This window comes from Stegostoma tigrinum, chromosome 21 (assembly GCF_030684315.1).
Source record: "Stegostoma tigrinum isolate sSteTig4 chromosome 21, sSteTig4.hap1, whole genome shotgun sequence".
Classification (NCBI taxonomy): domain Eukaryota; kingdom Metazoa; phylum Chordata; class Chondrichthyes; order Orectolobiformes; family Stegostomatidae; genus Stegostoma; species Stegostoma tigrinum.
The window spans coordinates 47,814,659-47,832,775 of record NC_081374.1 but is presented as its reverse complement, the minus strand read 5'-3'; the positions used below and the strand labels follow the sequence as shown (position 1 = coordinate 47,832,775).

General features: G+C 46.9%; 1 protein-coding gene across 4 annotated transcripts in view; it reads left to right on the top strand.

Moving 5' to 3' along the window:
- The window catches only part of LOC125462805 (voltage-dependent L-type calcium channel subunit alpha-1S-like), a 158,247-nt gene that overhangs the window by 60,739 nt on the left and 79,391 nt on the right, over window positions 1–18,117 (top strand). For all 4 annotated transcript variants that reach the window (XR_009447021.1, XM_059653514.1, XM_059653515.1 and 1 more), the window contains exons 11-18: window positions 376–496; window positions 778–892; window positions 1,526–1,622; window positions 3,502–3,571; window positions 8,044–8,176; window positions 9,532–9,661; window positions 9,831–9,890; window positions 16,432–16,538. Coding sequence is in view for 3 of the 4 variants with exons in the window: in XM_059653514.1 (XP_059509497.1) it covers window positions 376–496; window positions 778–892; window positions 1,526–1,622; window positions 3,502–3,571; window positions 8,044–8,176; window positions 9,532–9,661; window positions 9,831–9,890; window positions 16,432–16,538 (833 nt within the window). In the remaining variant the exon portion in view is untranslated. The remainder of the gene's footprint in view (window positions 1–375; window positions 497–777; window positions 893–1,525; window positions 1,623–3,501; window positions 3,572–8,043; window positions 8,177–9,531; window positions 9,662–9,830; window positions 9,891–16,431; window positions 16,539–18,117) is intronic.

Genomic DNA, 18,117 nt, shown 5'->3' with positions numbered 1-18,117 from the left:
ATTTCAGCTGCCTTTTTCTGCTTTTTAAGCTGATGGGGTGGCCGTGAATTTCCAGTAATTTCAGGTGGAGATATTATGAGGCTTTTTGAAGTATATAATATAAATTCGAAGCAGAGTAATGGAGAAACTCAGCAGGACTGGGAAAGAGAAGCAGAGTCTGGTATAACTTAAGAGTCTGGTCTTCTCCTTTCTGTGGTTGCCCGTGTTTGGATAGTATCACAGGAAAGCTGTACTGGTAAGGGAAGGATCCCGCGGTGTTGCTTCTTGAGGACTGTGATGGCTGATAAGGAGATTACTGCATACCCCCACCAAAATAAAAACGGTGGATTGTCTGCCTGCTGGAAGACCTGTGGTGACCCACTGTGTTTGCTGCAGATATTGACTGGCGAGGACTGGAATTCTGTCATGAATGATGGCATCATGGCCTACGGAGGTCCTTCCTTCCCTGGTGTGCTCGTCTGTATTTACTTCATCATCCTGTTCGTTTGTGGAAACTGTATCCTTCAGTGTGAATAGTCTTTCAGGTAAACTGGTGGGTCTGTGGACTGGGGTTGGGGAATGAGCATGGTGGGGGATGTGGAGACTGGCGAATGGTTCAGTGGCTGGAGTAATGCCAGCTCCAGCTGTCTCTGAAAGAGGAGGCTTGAGGCCTATTTGTGGTCACTCTGTAAAGTAACGGTAAGATGGTTTAATATTTGATGGACACTCAGCCTAGTTGTCAATGCATTGAGGTTCTTCTTTTGGAGTATATTTTGATCCTAAGCTCGATTTCTCCAGATATTCTGTTAAATGTTTTCTTGGCCATCGCTGTTGACAATCTAGCAGAGGCAGAAAGTCTGACATCAGCTCAGAAAGAAGCAGCAGAGGAGAAGAAGAGAAGGAAGTTGGAGAGGTGAGTTAGAGGGAGAAGCAGGTGGTGGGAGGTGTGAGGAAATTACCATTGCCATCATCACGCTGTGAGAACACAGCATCAAATTCATTGCTGCAATTGAATATTTATTTAGGGCAGGTGAGCTAAATTTTGAACATGGGACTCCTTGAGAATCATGGCCCAGGCCTTGGGCTTAATCACTGAGAATCATGGCCCAGGCCTCAGGCTCAATCACTGAGAATCGTGGCCCAGGCCTCAGGCTCAATCACTGAGAATCTGGCCCAGGCCTCAGGGCTGGTTACTTAGAATCATGGCCAAGGCCTCAGGCTTGATCACTGAGAACCAGAGCCCAGGCCTCAGGCTCGGTCACCGAGAATCAGAGCCCAGGCCTCAGGCTCGGTCACCGAGAATCAGAGCCCGGGCCTCAGGCTCGGTCACCGAGAATCAGAGCCAGGCCTCAGGCTCGGTCACTGAGAATCAGAGCCCAGGCCTCAGGCTCGGTCACTGAGAATCAGAGCCCAGGCCTCAGGCTCGGTCACCGAGAATCAGAGCCCAGGCCTCAGGCTCGGTCACCGAGAATCAGAGCCAGGCCTCAGGCTCGGTCACTGAGAACCAAACTGAGCTTTAATTCTGCAATCTGCTTTCATTATTCAGGGCTGCCAACCCGGGCCGATCAGAGGAAGAGAAACTACTGTTGAAGAAACTTGAGCTGGCGAAGCTTAAGGCTGAGGGTATTCCCACCACTGCCAAGGTCAATGTTAAACCTGTCTCTGCCATCTTAGCACTGTCGTGTATCCGTGGTAACTCAGCTCAGCTTCTCTGAGTCCTATCAGCAAACACAGACCCAGTAGCGCTGACTGACACTGCACATGGGAGAATTTATGGGGCATGTGAAACATTGACTTAATCACTGAGAACAACAGCACTACAGACTAGCACTGTATAATTCTAGTAGGGGAAACACAGCACAGGCCTTGATTGTATAATCTGGTGAGGAAATGCAGCCCAGGTCTGGCATTCTATAAATCTAGTGGGGGAACCACAGTCCGGGTGTGAGATTAAGCAACCCGGGGAAGTGGTCTTGCTTTAGGAGGATGCATGGTAGGAAATAATGATCAGTGTTCCTGCTGCTGTGCATGTGCTTGTTCGGGAAGAGCGAATTAAAGGCAGCCTGGAAAATGCAAAAGTTACGTGTAATCCAGCGAACATACCTGTGCACTCTGAAAAAGGTTTAGATGGTACATTGATAAGGATAGGTCAGACCATTCATGTTTACCCTACATCTCAGCAGCCTACCAGCCCCCAAGCCAGCACGGGGCTGGGGGGGGGGGGGCGTGCTGAAATTGTGTCCAATAACATTTCAACTTGTGTAAGATGGTTTGTTCAAAAATTAACTCCTTCCCTGCCCAATATCAAACAAAAAACCAATGGATAAACAAGAGATTCGTGTCACCAGTTCCAGGTTCCTGAAAAACAGATCATACTCTTTTATGGGGATGGGGTTTTAATGGAGTGGAGGAGGGGTTTGACAGAGTGGGTGTTGATGGGTGGGGGAGGGATGTTTTTGGAGATGGGGAGGGTTTTGATAAAGTAGTGTTGGGGCACGGGAGATATGTTTGATGGAGAGGCCAAGATTTTGACAGTGATTTGATGGACATGGGGGAGGGATTTCATGCAGTGCAGGAGGTGTTTGACAGTTTGGGTGTTGGAGGGGGCAGGAGAGGATTGATGGAATGGGGGAGCAGTTTGATGATGTGCGGGAAGGGTTTGACAGTTTTTTTTTTTTAGATTCCCTACAGTGTGGAAACAGGCCCTTTGGCCCAACAAGCCCATACTGCCCCTTGAAGCACCCCACTCAGACCCACCCCCTATAACCCACACACCCCTGAACACTATGGGCAATTTAGCATGGTCAGTCCACCTAGCATACACATCTTTGGCTGTGGGAGGAAACCGGAGCACCCGGAGGAAACCCACGCAGACACGGGGAGAATGTGCAAACTCCACGCAGACAGCCACCCGAGGCTGGAATCGAACCCAGGTCCCTCGCGCTGTGAGGCTGCAGTGCTAACCACTGAGCCACCGTGCCGCCCCAGTTTGGGTGTAGGAGGGGAAGGAAGGGGTTTGACGGAGTAGGTGTTGGAGGGTGGAGATGTTTGGTGGAGTGGGAGTTTGGCGGAGTAATGGGGAGAGAGTTTGATGGAGGGGGAAAGGGGTTTGATGAAGTGGGGGAGGGGTTTGACAGAGTGGGTTAGGGGTTTTGATGGAGCACGTGGCCAGGGGGAGGTTTTGATTGAAAGGGGAACGGGCTTGACAAGGTGGGTGTTGCAAGGTAATAGGTGCAGGGAGGGGGTTGATGTGTGCCAGCTGTTTGGCCAGGTTGGCCTTGTTACCTGAGTCACTGGGGACTTGGACTGACTTCGGTCTGGACTTGAATTGCTGGTTTGAACAAGACAATGTTAACTGGGGATTTTACACTGGGCTTGGACCCTGGAGTGTGGCATATGTGTTAATTGGTGTAGATATATCCTAGGATTGAAAATTCCACTGGGATTGGGCATGCTCTGAACTGGCTATCTGTCTGTATGAAACCTGCTGAATTACTCACTGGATCTGTTTACCATTTGCAGCTGAAAGTGGATGAGTTTGAAGCTAATGTCAATGAGGTGAAGGAACCTTATCCTTCTGCTGACTTTCCAGGTAATGCCCAACACTAAGGCCGGATCTTACATTTCCCTGATATCTTGTGCCAGGACATCTTGAAGCACTGTCTTGTTAATCAAGTAGTTTTGAAATTAATGTTGCATATAGGGAAACACGGGGCTAATTTGCACAGCAAGGTCCCACACACAATGAGATAAATGGCCAAGATCCTGTGGAGTGGCTCGTCTAAGATGCATGGAGCCTGGTTTTGCAGGAACCAGGAATGTGCTCCATGGGGAACAAGCAGGATGGGTACAAATTTAAATCTTTTAAGGCTACTTGGTCCAGCCGTCCCCTGTTGGTTGGAGTCATACCTGATAGAAAGTAGGATGGTTGTGGTTGTTGGAAGTCATTTATCTCAGTTTCAGGACATTTCTGCAGGAGCCCTTCAGGGTAGTGTCCTCGGCCCAGCCATCTTCAGCTGCTTCATCAATAACCTTCCCTCCGTCACAAGGTTGGAAGGGGGATGTTCTCTGTTGATTGCATAATGTTCAGCACCATTAGACTCCTCAGACACTGAAAACGTCCATGTCCAAAAGTAGAAAGACCCAGACAACACTCGCGGCTTGGGCTGTTAAGAGACAAGTAATATTCACACCACACAGGTATCAGGCAATGAGCATCGCCAACAAGGGTGAATCTAACCATATTCCCGTAACATTGAATGGCACCAGTATCACTGTATCCTCACAGTCAACATCCTTGGATTACCATTGACCAGAAACTGAACTGGACTGGCCATATAAATACAGTGGTTACAAGAGCAGCTCAGATGTTAGGAATTTTGCAGCGAGTAACTCACTTCCTGACTCCCTAAAGCTTGTCCACCAACTATAAGGTACAAGTCAGGAGAGTGGTAGAATATTCTCACACTCAGGAGTGTGATAGAATATATCACCTGCCTGGATGGATGCAGCTCCAACAACACTTGAGATGTTCAATATCATCTCAGACGAAGCAGCCCGCTTGATTGGCACCACATCCACAAGCACCCAGTCCCCTCACCACTGATGCACAGTGTAGCAGGATGTGTATCATCGACAAGATGCGCTGTAACAACCCACCAAAGCTCCTTCCAAACTCAAGACCATTTCCATCTAGAAGGGTAGGGGCACTAGATACATGGAAGCACCACCACCTGTGGGTTTCCCTCTAAAGCCACTCACCATCCTGACTTGGAAATCTGTTGCTGTTCCTTCACTGTCAGTGGGTCAAAATTCTGCAATTCCCTCCAGATGGTTTGTGGGCCCACCTATACCGCAAGAACTGTAAAAGTTTAAGAAGCTTGCCATTACCTTCTCAAAGCCATCTAGAGATGGGCAATAAATGCTAACTTTGCCAATGAAGCCTACATCAGTTGAATGAAGTAAAATTTGGGATACTGTGCCAGTCTTAATGTCACCGTATGCTGCAGCAAAGCAGCAAACAGAAGTTGGAAGGACTGTTGGTGTAGAATCCCTTACTGTCCCCTGCATGGGATTGTTGACATCCAGCTAAGGGAGAAGGTAGACCTCACTTTACCTCCAGCGGTGCGGCACTCCCTGAGTGGAATGTGAGGCTGGAATCAAGACTCTACAACCCACAACCTTCAGTGTTGAAGGATGAGTGTTACCACACTGATGTCAGCTCTGATATAATGAGTCTACCTCCCAGTGGCTTTGCTGTTGGTGACACCTCTCTTGATGATTAGATTAGATTTCCTACAGTCTGGAAACAGGCCCTTCGGCCCAACAAGCCCACACCGCCCCTTACAGCATCCCACTCAGATCCATCCCCTGAGAACCCACACAACCCTGAACACTACAGGCAATTTAGCTTGGCCGATCCACCTAGCCTGCACATCTTTGGACTGTGGGAGGAAACCGGAGCACCCAGTGTAAACCCACGCAGACACAGGGAGAATGTGCAAACTCCACACAGACAGTCGCCCGAGGCGGGAATCGATCCCGGGTCCCTGGTGCTGTGAAGCTTCAGTGCTAACCGCTGAGCCACTGTGCCACCCTTACATTGCTCTGGAGTCAGCATCATAAGTTGTGATGAAGCCTGAAGAGAAATGTGAGTGCTCTGTTTCTCTATCCTCCTTGCTTTCTATCCCTCTCTCTCCCTTTGACTGCCACGCATTTCCTGTATTTCTCCTTGTCTAATTGTCTCCTTTCTCTTTCTCTTTGTTTCCCTCTCCCTGGTGCCACCACCAAATTCCATGAATTAATGTCCCCCACCCACAGAATTCCCTATTCTATTGTTCAGCACTCACCCACTGAATTCCAAACCCTGACTCAGATGAAATTATATGAATATTCTGGGTTGCTAAGAGATGAAAGAGAGGAAGTAATGGTGACTGGTATCATTATTTTGTAATCCTGTTTGGTGAATAGGCATGGTGTCAGAGAAGTGGAGGACAGATAACATTGCATCATTGTTTAACAAGAGAGAAAATGATAAACTGAATAATTATACCCAGCCTCACCTCGACTGTGAGGAAGCTACTGGGGAAAATTCTGGAGGACAGGATAAATCCACATTTCAAAAGACATGGATTAATCAAGGACTGGCAACAGGGGTTTGTTAAAGGAAGCCCGCGTTTGACCAACGAGATTAAATATTTTGAGGTAATGAGAAGATTTGATGAAGGAAATGTATATGATGGAGTTGATGCAGATTTTTACAAGAGTTTTGACGAATAAACAGCGTGGTCTCTAAAGCAAAAACTCATGAGATACAAGTTGGTGAGAAGTTGGATGCACATTTGGATCTGTTTTAGGAAGCAAGCTGTTATGATCGCTGAGATAACCAGGTGTAGAGTTGGATGTACACAGCAGGCCAAGCAGCATCGGGAGAGCAGGAAAGCTGATGTTTTGTCCCAATTCTGAAGAAGGGTCAAAGCCCGAAACGTCAGCTTTCCTGCTGCTCTGATGCTGCTTGGCCTGCTGAGTTCACCTTGTTATCTCAGATTCTCCAGCATCTGCAGCTCCTACTATCTCTGTTATGATTGCTGAATCTTTTTGTTACTGGAAAGCTGTTTGCTGTGGGTTTGTGCAGGGCTGCATCCTGGGCTTCTTGGTAATTATGGTCATTATCAATTATTTGCACTTGAATGTAGAGATTGATTAAAAAGCATGATTTTAAAAAAACTTGGCCATGTGGTTAATAGTGAGGAAGAAATCTGTAGACTGTGGGGAGGTCTCAACAGACCAACAGGAGGTTGAGTTGTGGTTGATGGAGGTCAGACTGGAGAATGTGAAGTCTTGCATTTGGGGCACAGTACCAGTGCAAGAGAGAGAATAAATCATAGGTTACTGAGAGAGTCAAGGAACAGAAGAACTTGATGTACAGGATCACAGATCCCTGAAGGTGACTGGACATTGTGTAAATTAGTCAAAAACGTGTATTTGCCTGCACTAGCCAAGGTATAAAAATGTAAGAGTTAGTAGGATTATACTGGAACACAATGCAACATGAGTTAGGCCACAGCAACATTGCTATGTGCAGTTCTGGTCACACTATAGGAAAGGTGTGGATACAGAAGAGTGTGTGCAGAGGACAGATTTACAAGGATGTTGCCTGCCATGGAGATTTTAATTATGATGTAGTTGGGTGGCTCGCCGAGCTGATTCGTCATTTCGCAGATGTTTCGTTGCCATGCTAGCTAACATATTCAGATAAAGAATCTACTTAATTTAGCCTTAAATATATGTAAGGACTTTGCTCCCAGAGCTGTTTGTGACGAGGAGTTCCAAGACTGTCAACACACTAAGAGAAGAAATTCCTCCTTGTCTCAGTATTAAATTGGTGCTCTTCTATTCTGAGACTGTGCCTAGACAGTCCTATGACGGGAAACATACTCTCGGCATTTACCTGTCAAGCCCGTTAAGAATCTGATACGTTTAAATGAGATCACCTCTCATTCTTCTAAACTCCAATAGGTAGAATCCCAACCTGTTAAACCTTTGCTCAATAGATAATATCTCCATCCCAAGGATCATCTTAGTGAATCTTCTCTGAACTGATGCATTTCCTTAAATAAGGGACCAAAACTGCTCACTGTACTGCAGTGTGGTTTTATCAGAACCTTGTACAGTTGCAGTGAGGCTTCCCTTCTGTTATACTCCAACACCGTTGAAATAAGGGATAATGGGAACTGCAGATGCTGGAGAATTCCAAGATAATAAAATGTGAGGCTGGATGAACACAGCAGGCCAAGCAGCATCTCAGGAGCACAAAAGCTGACGTTTCGATGAAGGGTCTAGGCCCGAAACGTCAGCTTTTTTTTGTGCTCCTGAGATGCTGCTTGGCCTGCTGTGTTCATCCAGCCTCACATTTTATTACTGTTGAAATAAGGGCCTTCCTAATTAACTGCTGCAGATGGGTGCTAGCTCTCTATGTTTATGCACAAGTTACTCCAGTCCTTTTGTGTTGCAGTTTTCTGCAGTGTCTCTCCATTTAAATAATACTTTCTGTGTTCTCTGCAGGTGATGATGAGGAAGAGGAGCCTGAATTCCCCCTGAGCCCCCGTCCTCGCCCCCTTGCTGAGCTCCAGCTGAAAGAGAAGGCAGTCCCCATGCCCAATGCCAGCTCCTTCTTTATCTTCAGCCCAACAAACAAGTAGGTGAATTTTGGTGGAATGGGCTAGTGCAAATGGCTCTCCAGTGTGCTGTGATACAGTTGCTATGTTCCTAAGAGCACAGGTGGAGCCTCAGCAAGCCAGCCCCACAGTTGTAAGCACTTGTGATCCAGAACAACAGCATTCTATTCCACCTAAATAAAAACTGAAAGAACTGCAGACGCTGTAAATCAGGAACAAAAACTGAAGTTGCTGGAAAAGCTCAGCAGGTCTGGCAGAATCTGTTTCAGGTCCGGTCACCCTTCCTCATAGATGCTGCCAGACCTGCTGAGCTTTTCCAGCAGCTTCAGTTTTTGCTTCTGTTCCACCTGATTTCTTCAAAGCCGAAAATCTACAGCTGCCTCTCCTTTTGCTGTTCTCAAGTTGCTGTTCTGCTTCACAGGATATAACCCTTTGGGTTTTGGGACCGCAGCTATTCACATTATACATTTAATGATCCAGATGAAGGAACTGCGGGCATCGTTGCAAAGTTTGCAGATGACACAAAGATGGGTGGAGGGACGGGTAGTGTTGAGGAAGTGGGGAGTCTGCAAAAGGACTTGGACAGTGTAGGAGAGTGGATAAAGAAGTGGCAGATGGAGTTGATTGTGGGAGGTTATACGCCTAGGTAGGTAGACTTGAAGAATAGACTATTGTCTAAGTGGGGAAAGGCTTCAGATGTTTGAAGCACAAAGGGACTTGGGAGTCCTAGTTCAGGATTCTCTAAAAGTTAACATGCAGGTTCAGTTGGCAATTAGGAAGGCAAATGCAATGTTAGCATTTATTTCAAGAGAGTTAGAACATAAGAGCAGAGATGTACCACTGAGGCTGTGTAAGGGGTCTGATGCTAGACTGCATTTGGAATATCATGAACAGTTTAGGGCCCATCATTTAGGGAACGATGCTCTGGTGTTAGAGGGGCTCTAGAGCACTGGTACAAGAATGATCCTGGTGATGGAGAGTTTATCAAATGAGAAGAAGATGGCGTTGGAGAGACTAAGGCCCAAGAGCACAGCCTCAGAATGAAGGGATGACACTTTAAGAACTGGAGATGAGGAGGAATTTCTTCAGCCAGAGGGTGGTTTTAATCTGTGGAAATCATTGCTGCAGAGGGCCGTGGAGGCACTTAAATACATTGAGTGTGTTTAAGACAGAGACAGATAGGTTTTTGATTAGTAAGCGGATTAAGGGTTACAGGGAGAAAGCAGGAAAATGGGGTTGAGAAACAGGTCAGCTGTGATCGACTGCTGGCGCAGACCCGGTGTACTGAATGGCCTAAAGCTGCTTCTACAACTTAATGGTCTATGGACTGTGGTCTCACCTTGTTCATGGATTTCCCCCATTCTGTCTTTTCCAGATTACGCAAGTTGTGCCACAGGATCATAAATGCAACCACCTTTACAAACTTCATCCTTCTCTTTATCCTGTTGAGTAGTATCTCACTTGCTGCAGAAGACCCCATTCGAGCAGAGTCCTTCCGCAACCAGGTAGGCTGTTACTCTGCTCGGGGATTGGGGGGATGCAGTCTTTGTCTCTGATATGTTACTGTTGTGTTTGGATCTTGTGCGGTGTACCTTTCGTTTTCAACATTTTTACATTTCCCGATCTGTTACCTGAAGGATCATCTAATAGCTGCTCTTTGTATCTATTTTTCAGATTCTTGCCTATTTTGATATTGCTTTTACTGCCATCTTCACCATGGAGATTATTCTGAAGGTAATGCTTTATGTAATGCAGCATCACTCAAGCTCCTGTTTCACTGTACTTCTCAGTCTGTCTCCCCCTGTCTTCCATCTGTGTCCACACCTCAGTCTGCCTGTGTCCACGCCTCAGTCTGTCTGTGTCCACGCCTCAGTCTGTCTGTGTCCACGCCTCAGTCTGTCTGTGTCCACACCTCAGTCTGTCTGTGTCCACGCCTCAGTCTGTCTGTGTCCACACCTCAGCCTGTCTGTGTCCACACCTCAGCCTGTCTGTGTCCACACCTCAACCTGTCGATGTCCACGCTTCAGTCTGTCTGTGTCCACACCTCAGTCTGTCTGTGTCCACACCTCAGCCTGTCTGTGTCTATGCCTCAGCCTGTCTATGTCCACGCCTCAGCCTGTCTGTGTCCACGCCTCAGCCTGTCTGTGTCCACACCTCAGCCTGTCTGTGTCCACGCCTCAGCCTGTCTGTGTCCACACCTCAGCCTGTCTGTGTCCACGCCTCAGCCTGTCTGTGTCCACGCCTCAGCCTGTCTGTGTCCACGCCTCAGCCTGTCTGTGTCCACGCCTCAGCCTGTCTGTGTCCACACCTCAGCCTGTCTGTGTCCACGCCTCAGCCTGTCTGTGTCCACACCTCAGCCTGTCTGTGTCCACGCCTCAGCCTGTCTGTGTCCACACCTCAGCCTGTCTGTGTCCACACCTCAGTCTGTCTGTGTCCACGCTTCAGTCTGTCTGTGTCCACGCTTCAGTCTGTCTGTGTCCACACCTCAGTCTGTCTGTGTCCACGCTTCAGTCTGTCTGTGTCCACATCTCAGTCTGTCTGTGTCCACATCTCAGTCTGTCTGTGACAACAAGCTGTGTCTACAGCCCACTCCGTCTGTGACCACACCATCTGCATCCACAGCCCACTGATTCAGTGTCCATGCATAGAAACATAGAAGATAGGAACAGGAGAAGGCCATTTGGCCTCTCCAAGCCTATTCTGCCATTCTTCATGTTCATGGTGGATCGTCCAACTCATTAGCCTTCTTTCTCCCCATAACCTTTGACCCCATTCATCCCAAGTGCGGCATCTAGCCACCTATTGAATACATTCAGTGTTTTGGCATCAACTACTTCCTGTGGTAATGAATTCCACAGGCTCACCACTCTTTGGGTGAAGAAATGTCTCCTCTTCTCCATCCTAAATGGTTTACCCCGAATTCTCAGTCTGTGACCCCTGGTTCTGGACTCACCCACCATCGGGAGCATCTTCCCTGCATCTACACTTTCCCAACCCTGATAGAATTTTATAAGTCTCTATGAGATTCCTCCCTCACTTGTCTGAATTCTAGTGAAAACAATCCCAACCTAGTCAATCTCTCCTCAGACGTCAGTCCCACCATCCCCGGAATCAGCTTGGGAAACCTTCATGGACTCCCTCGAAAGCAAGAGCATCCTTCCTCAGAAAAGGATACAAAATTGCACACAATATTCCAGATGTGGTTTTACCAAGGCCCTGTACAACTGCAACATATCCCTGCTGCCGTACTCGAAACCTCTCGCAGTGAAGGCCAACACACCATTTGCCTTCTTTACTGCCTACTGCGCCTGCACACCTACCTTCAGAGACTGGTGCACAAGGACACCCAGGTCCTTCTGCACACTCCCCTCCCCCAATTTACAGCCATTTGGGTAGTAATCTGCCTTCTTGCTTTTGCTTCTGAAGTGAATAACCTCACATTTACCCAAATTATACTGCACCTACCCTTGATTTGCCCACTCGCCCAACCTGTCCAGATCATGCTGAAGGAACTCTCCATCCTCGTCACAGTTCACCCTCCCACCCAACTTGGTAACATTTGCAAACTTGGGGATTTTGCATATCCCATTCCATCAGTCTCTACTCACCAGTGTCCGCGCCCCACTCCGTCTGCGTCCGCGCCCCACTCCGTCTGCATCCGCGCCCCACACCGTCAGCGTCCGCGCCCCACTCCGTCAGCGTCCGCGCCCCACTCCGTCAGCGTCCGCGCCCCACACCGTCTGTGTCCGCGCCCCACTCTCTGACTGCATCTCTCTCTATCAGTGACCACTTCTCACTTTAACTGTGTCCATACTCCACTTTGTTTGTGTTAACATCCCACTCTGTGTGTCCACATCCCCAGTCCATAAACTCTGAGCTGAAGTGCTCAAGCAGCTGCTGACGTTCTTGCCCTGGATCACATCACTTGTCTTGCCATTCTTAACAAGTTCTTGGTAACTACTTCAATTATTCATTTCCTTCTTTGTTTACGTTTGGTTAGATTTCCCGAACTTACTACCAATTCATCTACTAATTTGTACCTTAAGAATAGAATCGATCTTTTTAACTGGCCTGGTACATATTCACCAAACTGCTCATGTTTGACCGTGTGGTGGATAAAACCCAGATCCAAAGGGGCGAATGAGTAGAAGTAACAAAACAAAAGTGTAACTCCTTCCTTTCCCCATCAAACTGTATCACTCATCAAATGGCCCGTACCCTGGTTCAAGTCACGTTGAGACTCCTCTGTTCATACGCCATGTTTTAGGCCTGAGTTACAATTTTTTTTCAAGAAAGGGAACCTCTAAAGGACGTGATTTCTGCATTGATATCCAAACAAACTGCAGATTGGCTTGGGACAAATAAGATTGAGAAGATGAATACGTAGCTCAGAGACTGGTGTGGGAGAACTGGCTTCCAGTTTTGTGGAACTCTGGTATCAGCCCTGGGAAAATGATATGTATCAATGGGGCGATGGCCATCTGAGCAGAATAGGGCTTTGTGTTCTTACCAGCCACATAACTACATAAGTAGAGGAGTTTAAATATTGTGAGCGCAGCACCATATTTGAGAATTCGTGGAAAGTCAAAGAGTAGAATTAAGGCCAAAGAAAAAGATATGCATTTGGAAAATGATAAACTTACTGTGTGATGTGAGAGGATACTGACTGTGAATCTAAGAATGAACCAATTGGAGTAAAAGAATAAAATTTAAATCTCTTGCATATGATAGGTTTCTATGAGTTCACCTCTCACTCTCCTAACTCCAGTAAATATAATGCTAAAAGATCCCGTCTCTCTTCACTTGTCAGCCCTGCCACCCAAAGAATGAGTCTGGTGACCATTTCAGAGAGTTGGCTGCACAATGACATTAATTGTGACCTGAACCTTGAAGTTTGGACTGACAGGGAAGGAGGAAAATTGGAGGTTGGCTCCATCAGTTCATGGTGTTAGCCTGACACAGACTGCAGATAGTTTAGGTAGAAATTAGAAATGTTTAAAGCTTGAAGTCACTTTGTGGGAGCAGTGTGAAAGCCACCTAACAGGCAAGCATACAGGGTAGCAAATGAAGGAAGAAATAATGAGAGCATCACAGAAAGGCATGGTGATAATCACAGGAAATTTTAATCCACACATCAACTGGAGAAGACAGATGGGCAAAAGTAGGCGAGATGAGCTCATAGAATGTTTTCAGGAGAGTTTCTTAAAACAGCACATTCTGGAGCTAACCAGAGAGCAGCCTATTACTAGAACTGGTACAAAAACTGAAATTGCTGAAAAAGCTCAGCAGTTCTGGCTGTATCTGTGGAGACAAATCAGAGTTAACATTTCAGGTTAAATGACCCTTCCTCAGAACTGATGGCAGCTAGGAAAATGTGAATTTATGTGCAGAAGATAAGCTGAGTGCAGGGGCTAAGGAATAAATGATAGGTGGGGATAGAGCCCAAAGAGACAGGACAGTTGGATAGACAAAGGAGTGAATAACTGTCTGGCTAAGATGGTAAATAGCTGTTAATAGGGGCTACCAATGGCTAACGATGGGTTGTATGTAATAGCTGTCTATGTGATAACAAGGCCTGGTGTGTGGAGGTTGGGGTGAGGAATAGGAGAACTCAATCCCTAAAGTTGTTGAACTGTATTGAGTCCAGCAGGCTGCAGGGTCCCCAAACGGAAAATGAAGTGTTGTTCTTCCAGCTTGCACTGAGCTTCGCTGGAGCACCGCAGCAAGCCAGAGACAGAGATGTTGGCCAGGGAACAGAGTGGCATGTTGGAGTAGCAGGCAGCTGGAAGCTCAAGGTCTGTTTTGCAGACAGAACATATGTGTTCTGGGAAGCAGTCACCCAGTCTATACGCTGTTTCCCCAATGTAGAGGAGACCATATTGTGATCAGCGAATGCAGTAACTAGATTGTTGGAAGCGCGGGTGAACCGCTGCTTCACCTGGAAGGTATGTTTGGGCAATGTGACAGAATTTTGCAAAGGAGTGAGTTCGAGACTATTTTCAAAAATGTAAATAAGGTCAGCTATGAGGGCATGAAAGTCGAACTGGCTAGAGTGCATTGACAAATTACGTCAAATGACAGGATATTGGAAATGCAGCAGCAGGCACATAAGGGCACATTTCAGAATATACAGAATAAATACATTAAGGTGGGTAAGAAAAGAAAAAGCCAAGGGGCAGACCCACTATCTGTGGTTGACTATAAATGTTAGAAGTAGAATCAAACTGAAAAAACATTGATTGCACAAAGACAGAAGATTGAACAGAACATTGACAAGCAGAGGTTTTTGAGGCTGTTACCACTTTACCCTGTTTTTAAAAATATTTTAGATTTCCTACAGTGTGGAAACAGGCCTTTCGGCCCAACAAGTCCACACCGCCCCTTGGAGCATCCCACCCAGACCCATCTCCCTATAACCCACACACCCCTGAACACTACGGGCAATTTAGCATGGCCGATCCACCTAGCACCTGCATATCTTTGGACTGTGGGAGGAAACTGGAGCACCCGGAGGAAACCCACGCAGACACAGGGAGAATGTGCAAACTCCACACAGACAGTTGCCCGAGGCTGGAATCGAATCAGCGTCCCTGGCGCTGTGAGGCTGCAGTGCTAACCACTGAGCCACCGTGCTGCCCACATGTTCAAGAATATGTTCATGAGATGTTGGTGTCACTGACAAAAAGCAACCAGTTATTTGCACATCCACATTGCTGTGGGCCTAGAGTCACCCGTAGGCGAGAGCAGGTAAGGATGGGAGATTTTCTTCCATAAAGGTTACTAGTGAGCCAGGTGAACTCGTCCTGCCCCTTCAAAAATCTGTAGACAGATAGCCCCAGAAACCCAGTTCAAAAGCCCCCTTTACAATTGCTGTGACTTCTTTCTTTCAGATTAATATTACCTTGTCCTTGATTATTTCTTGAGAGGCAATGGGAAAGACCTGGAGAAGCCACAGTGAGACAGACCTGGGGAAGCAGTGGTGGGATGGTGCTGGGGAGGCGGCAGTGGGATAGAGCTGGGGAGGCGGCGGTGGGATAGACCTGGGGAAGCTGCGGTGGGATAGACCTGGGGAAGCGGCGGTGGGATAGATCTGGGGAAGCGGCGGTGGGATAGACCTGGAGAAGCGGCGGGGGGCATAGACCTGGGGAAGTGGCGGTGGGATAGACCTGGGGAAGCGGCGGTGGGATAGACCTGGGGAAGCTGCGGTGGGCAGAGCTGGAAAAGCTGCGGTGGGACAGACCTGGGGAAGCGGCAGTGGGATAGACCTGGGAAAGCTGCGGTGGGATGGACCTGGGAAGCTGCGGTGGGATAGACCTGGGGAAGCAGCGGTGAGAAAGACCTGGGGAATCGGCGCTGGGATTGACCTGGGGAGGTGGCGCTGGGATAGACCTGGGGAAGCGGCGGTGGGATAGACCTGGGGAGGTGGCGGTGGAATAGAGCTGGGGAAGCGGCAGTGGGATAGACCTGGGGAAGCCACGGTGGGATAGATCTGGAGAAGTTGCGGTGGGATAGATCTGGAGAAGTTGCGGTGGGATAGACCTGGAGAAGCGGCGGTGAGATAGACCTGGAGAAGCGACGGTGGGATAGGGCTGGAGAAGCGGCGCTAAGATAGATCTGGAGAAGCCTCAGTGGGATAGATCTGGAGAAGCCTCAGTGGGATAGATCTGGAGAAGCCGTGCTGGGATAGATCTGGAGAAGCCACGGTGGAAAGATTTTGAAGTGACGGTCAAGCTCGGCTGGGGAGGTTTTCTAGACGTGAAAATGATTTGACAAAATAAATACTGAATAGATGAGGCTTCTTCTGACAAATGTGTCAATAGCCAGAGATTGTAAAATCATTGGAAAAATGTCGTGGTGGAGGATAAGAATTTTTGTTAATGAAAAGCTCCAATTGAGAGGCTGATGAAGGCTGAGAGCACAAACGTTTGAAAAGAGAGCTGCCAATCACTGGAGTTAATCAACTTAAAGAATACAGAGAAAAGGTTGCACAGCAGGATGATTGTCATTTAGATGGATCAGCACAGGCATGAAGCATGGAGTGATCTCATCCTGTTCTGTAAGTTCCTACTATTGTCGCACATAGTTTTCAAATTAATCAAAAATTCCTTACAAATGTAACTATCTCGATAGCTGTTTTTAATTCTCTCTTTCAGTTACTCATAGTTTCTCCCCTCTCTACTGTCATCTTCATACTTCAGGCATCCCTCTCACTCACTCCATTGTTCTTTGCTCTTTATCACTCACTGTCTTTCTCTCTACCTCCGCACCCCAACAGATGACAACATATGGTGCCTTCCTACACAAAGGTTCTTTTTGTCGGAATTACTTCAATATCCTGGACTTGTTGGTGGTCAGTGTCTCCCTCATCTCATTTGGAATTCAGTGAGTAAGATGGCATCTTCAGCCCCTTGTCTTGTTTGATAGCAGTTTGTTTTATTAGAATCCTTGGTTAATGCCATGCTGAGGAAGACTGTTCAGCCCCATCATTCCTTTGCAACTACTATGGAGAGCTAGCCAATTCACCCCTTGCTTTCCCCCACTACATTGCTCATTTCATTGTCATTTATCCAATGTCATTGTAGAAGTTCTGGTTGTACCAGTCTTCACATCCTTCGAGGTTGTGCATTCCAGATCATGTCATAGCTTGAAACAATTACTGCTCATCACCTCCCCTGTGCTGGCACTAACTTTAAATCCGCTGCTTACCAAACACACAGCCACTGGATACAGCTTACTGTATCATACCTGTTCATCTTTTTGAACCCTGCTGTTAAATCTTATCCTTCTCTGCTGTTAGGAGAAGAAGCTCAGCTTCTCTCTTTCTCCATTCAATTCAAGTTGCTCATTCCTGTTAAATTTCTGAGAAATCTCTTATGTCAGAATCAAACAGATTACTCCAACTGAGGGTTATCCACTTAATTGTAAAGAATTAAGATAGCTTCTCTGTTTTTGTATTCCATAACTCTATTAATAAGGGCACAGTGCCAAATACTAATTTTTAAACAGAATGTTTCTGCTCATTCAGAAATTAGACAGTCCCAGATCTCCCTCTACAGTTCCCTTTAAATTGTCTCTTCTACCAAACTGTTTCATTTTGTGTTTGCTGTTAAAATTCACTTATCACATGTCTGCCTATTTTCAGTAGGTTTTATTGTTTTACAACACTCCAAGTTTCATGTTGCAATTTTTATAATTTGTCAGTTTTATATTTTTGAGAGTGTGAGTGAGTGAAGACTGGTCCAGTCCTGGTTGGCTCATCCTGAAGTGAATGCTGTATATCAGCTTCCTGCCAACTTTGTTAATCCAGTGGGTATGAGGTCATTACAACAAAATCTGTTTAAAATCATTGCTCTATCATCCCTTTTGGGGCAGCACAGTTAATAAGTATGAAATGAGGTCACTTGTCTGGTCTTGGATGATGTAGAGTCCATTTGGGTGGAGGTAAAGGACAGCAAGGGAATGAAGACATTGGTAGGAAGAATGTACAGGTATAGACCCCCCAAACAGTAGCCACACTGTAAGAAAAACTATAAATCAACAAATAATAGGAGTATGTCAGTAGAATAGAGCAATAGTGGTAGCATGGCGGCTCAGTGGTTAGCCTTACAGCAGCAGTAGGTTGGGTTTAATTCAACTCTCAGGTGTCTGTATGCATGGAGTTTTCACATTCTCACTGTATCTGCATGGGTTTCCTCTAGGTGCTCTGGTTTCCTCCCACAATCCGAAGATGTGCAGGCTAGGTGGATTGGCCATGGGAAATACGGGGTTCCAGGGATAGGAAAGGTTATCGGTCTTGGTAGAATGTTCTTTGGAGGGTTGGTGTGGACTGGATGGGCCAAATACATGCTTCAACAGTGTAGGGATTCAATGGTTCTATGAATAATTTTTGTGTTGACTGGGTCAGTCGAGTTGGAACAAATTCATTGAATGCATTAGGGATAGTGTCCTATAGCAATATGTC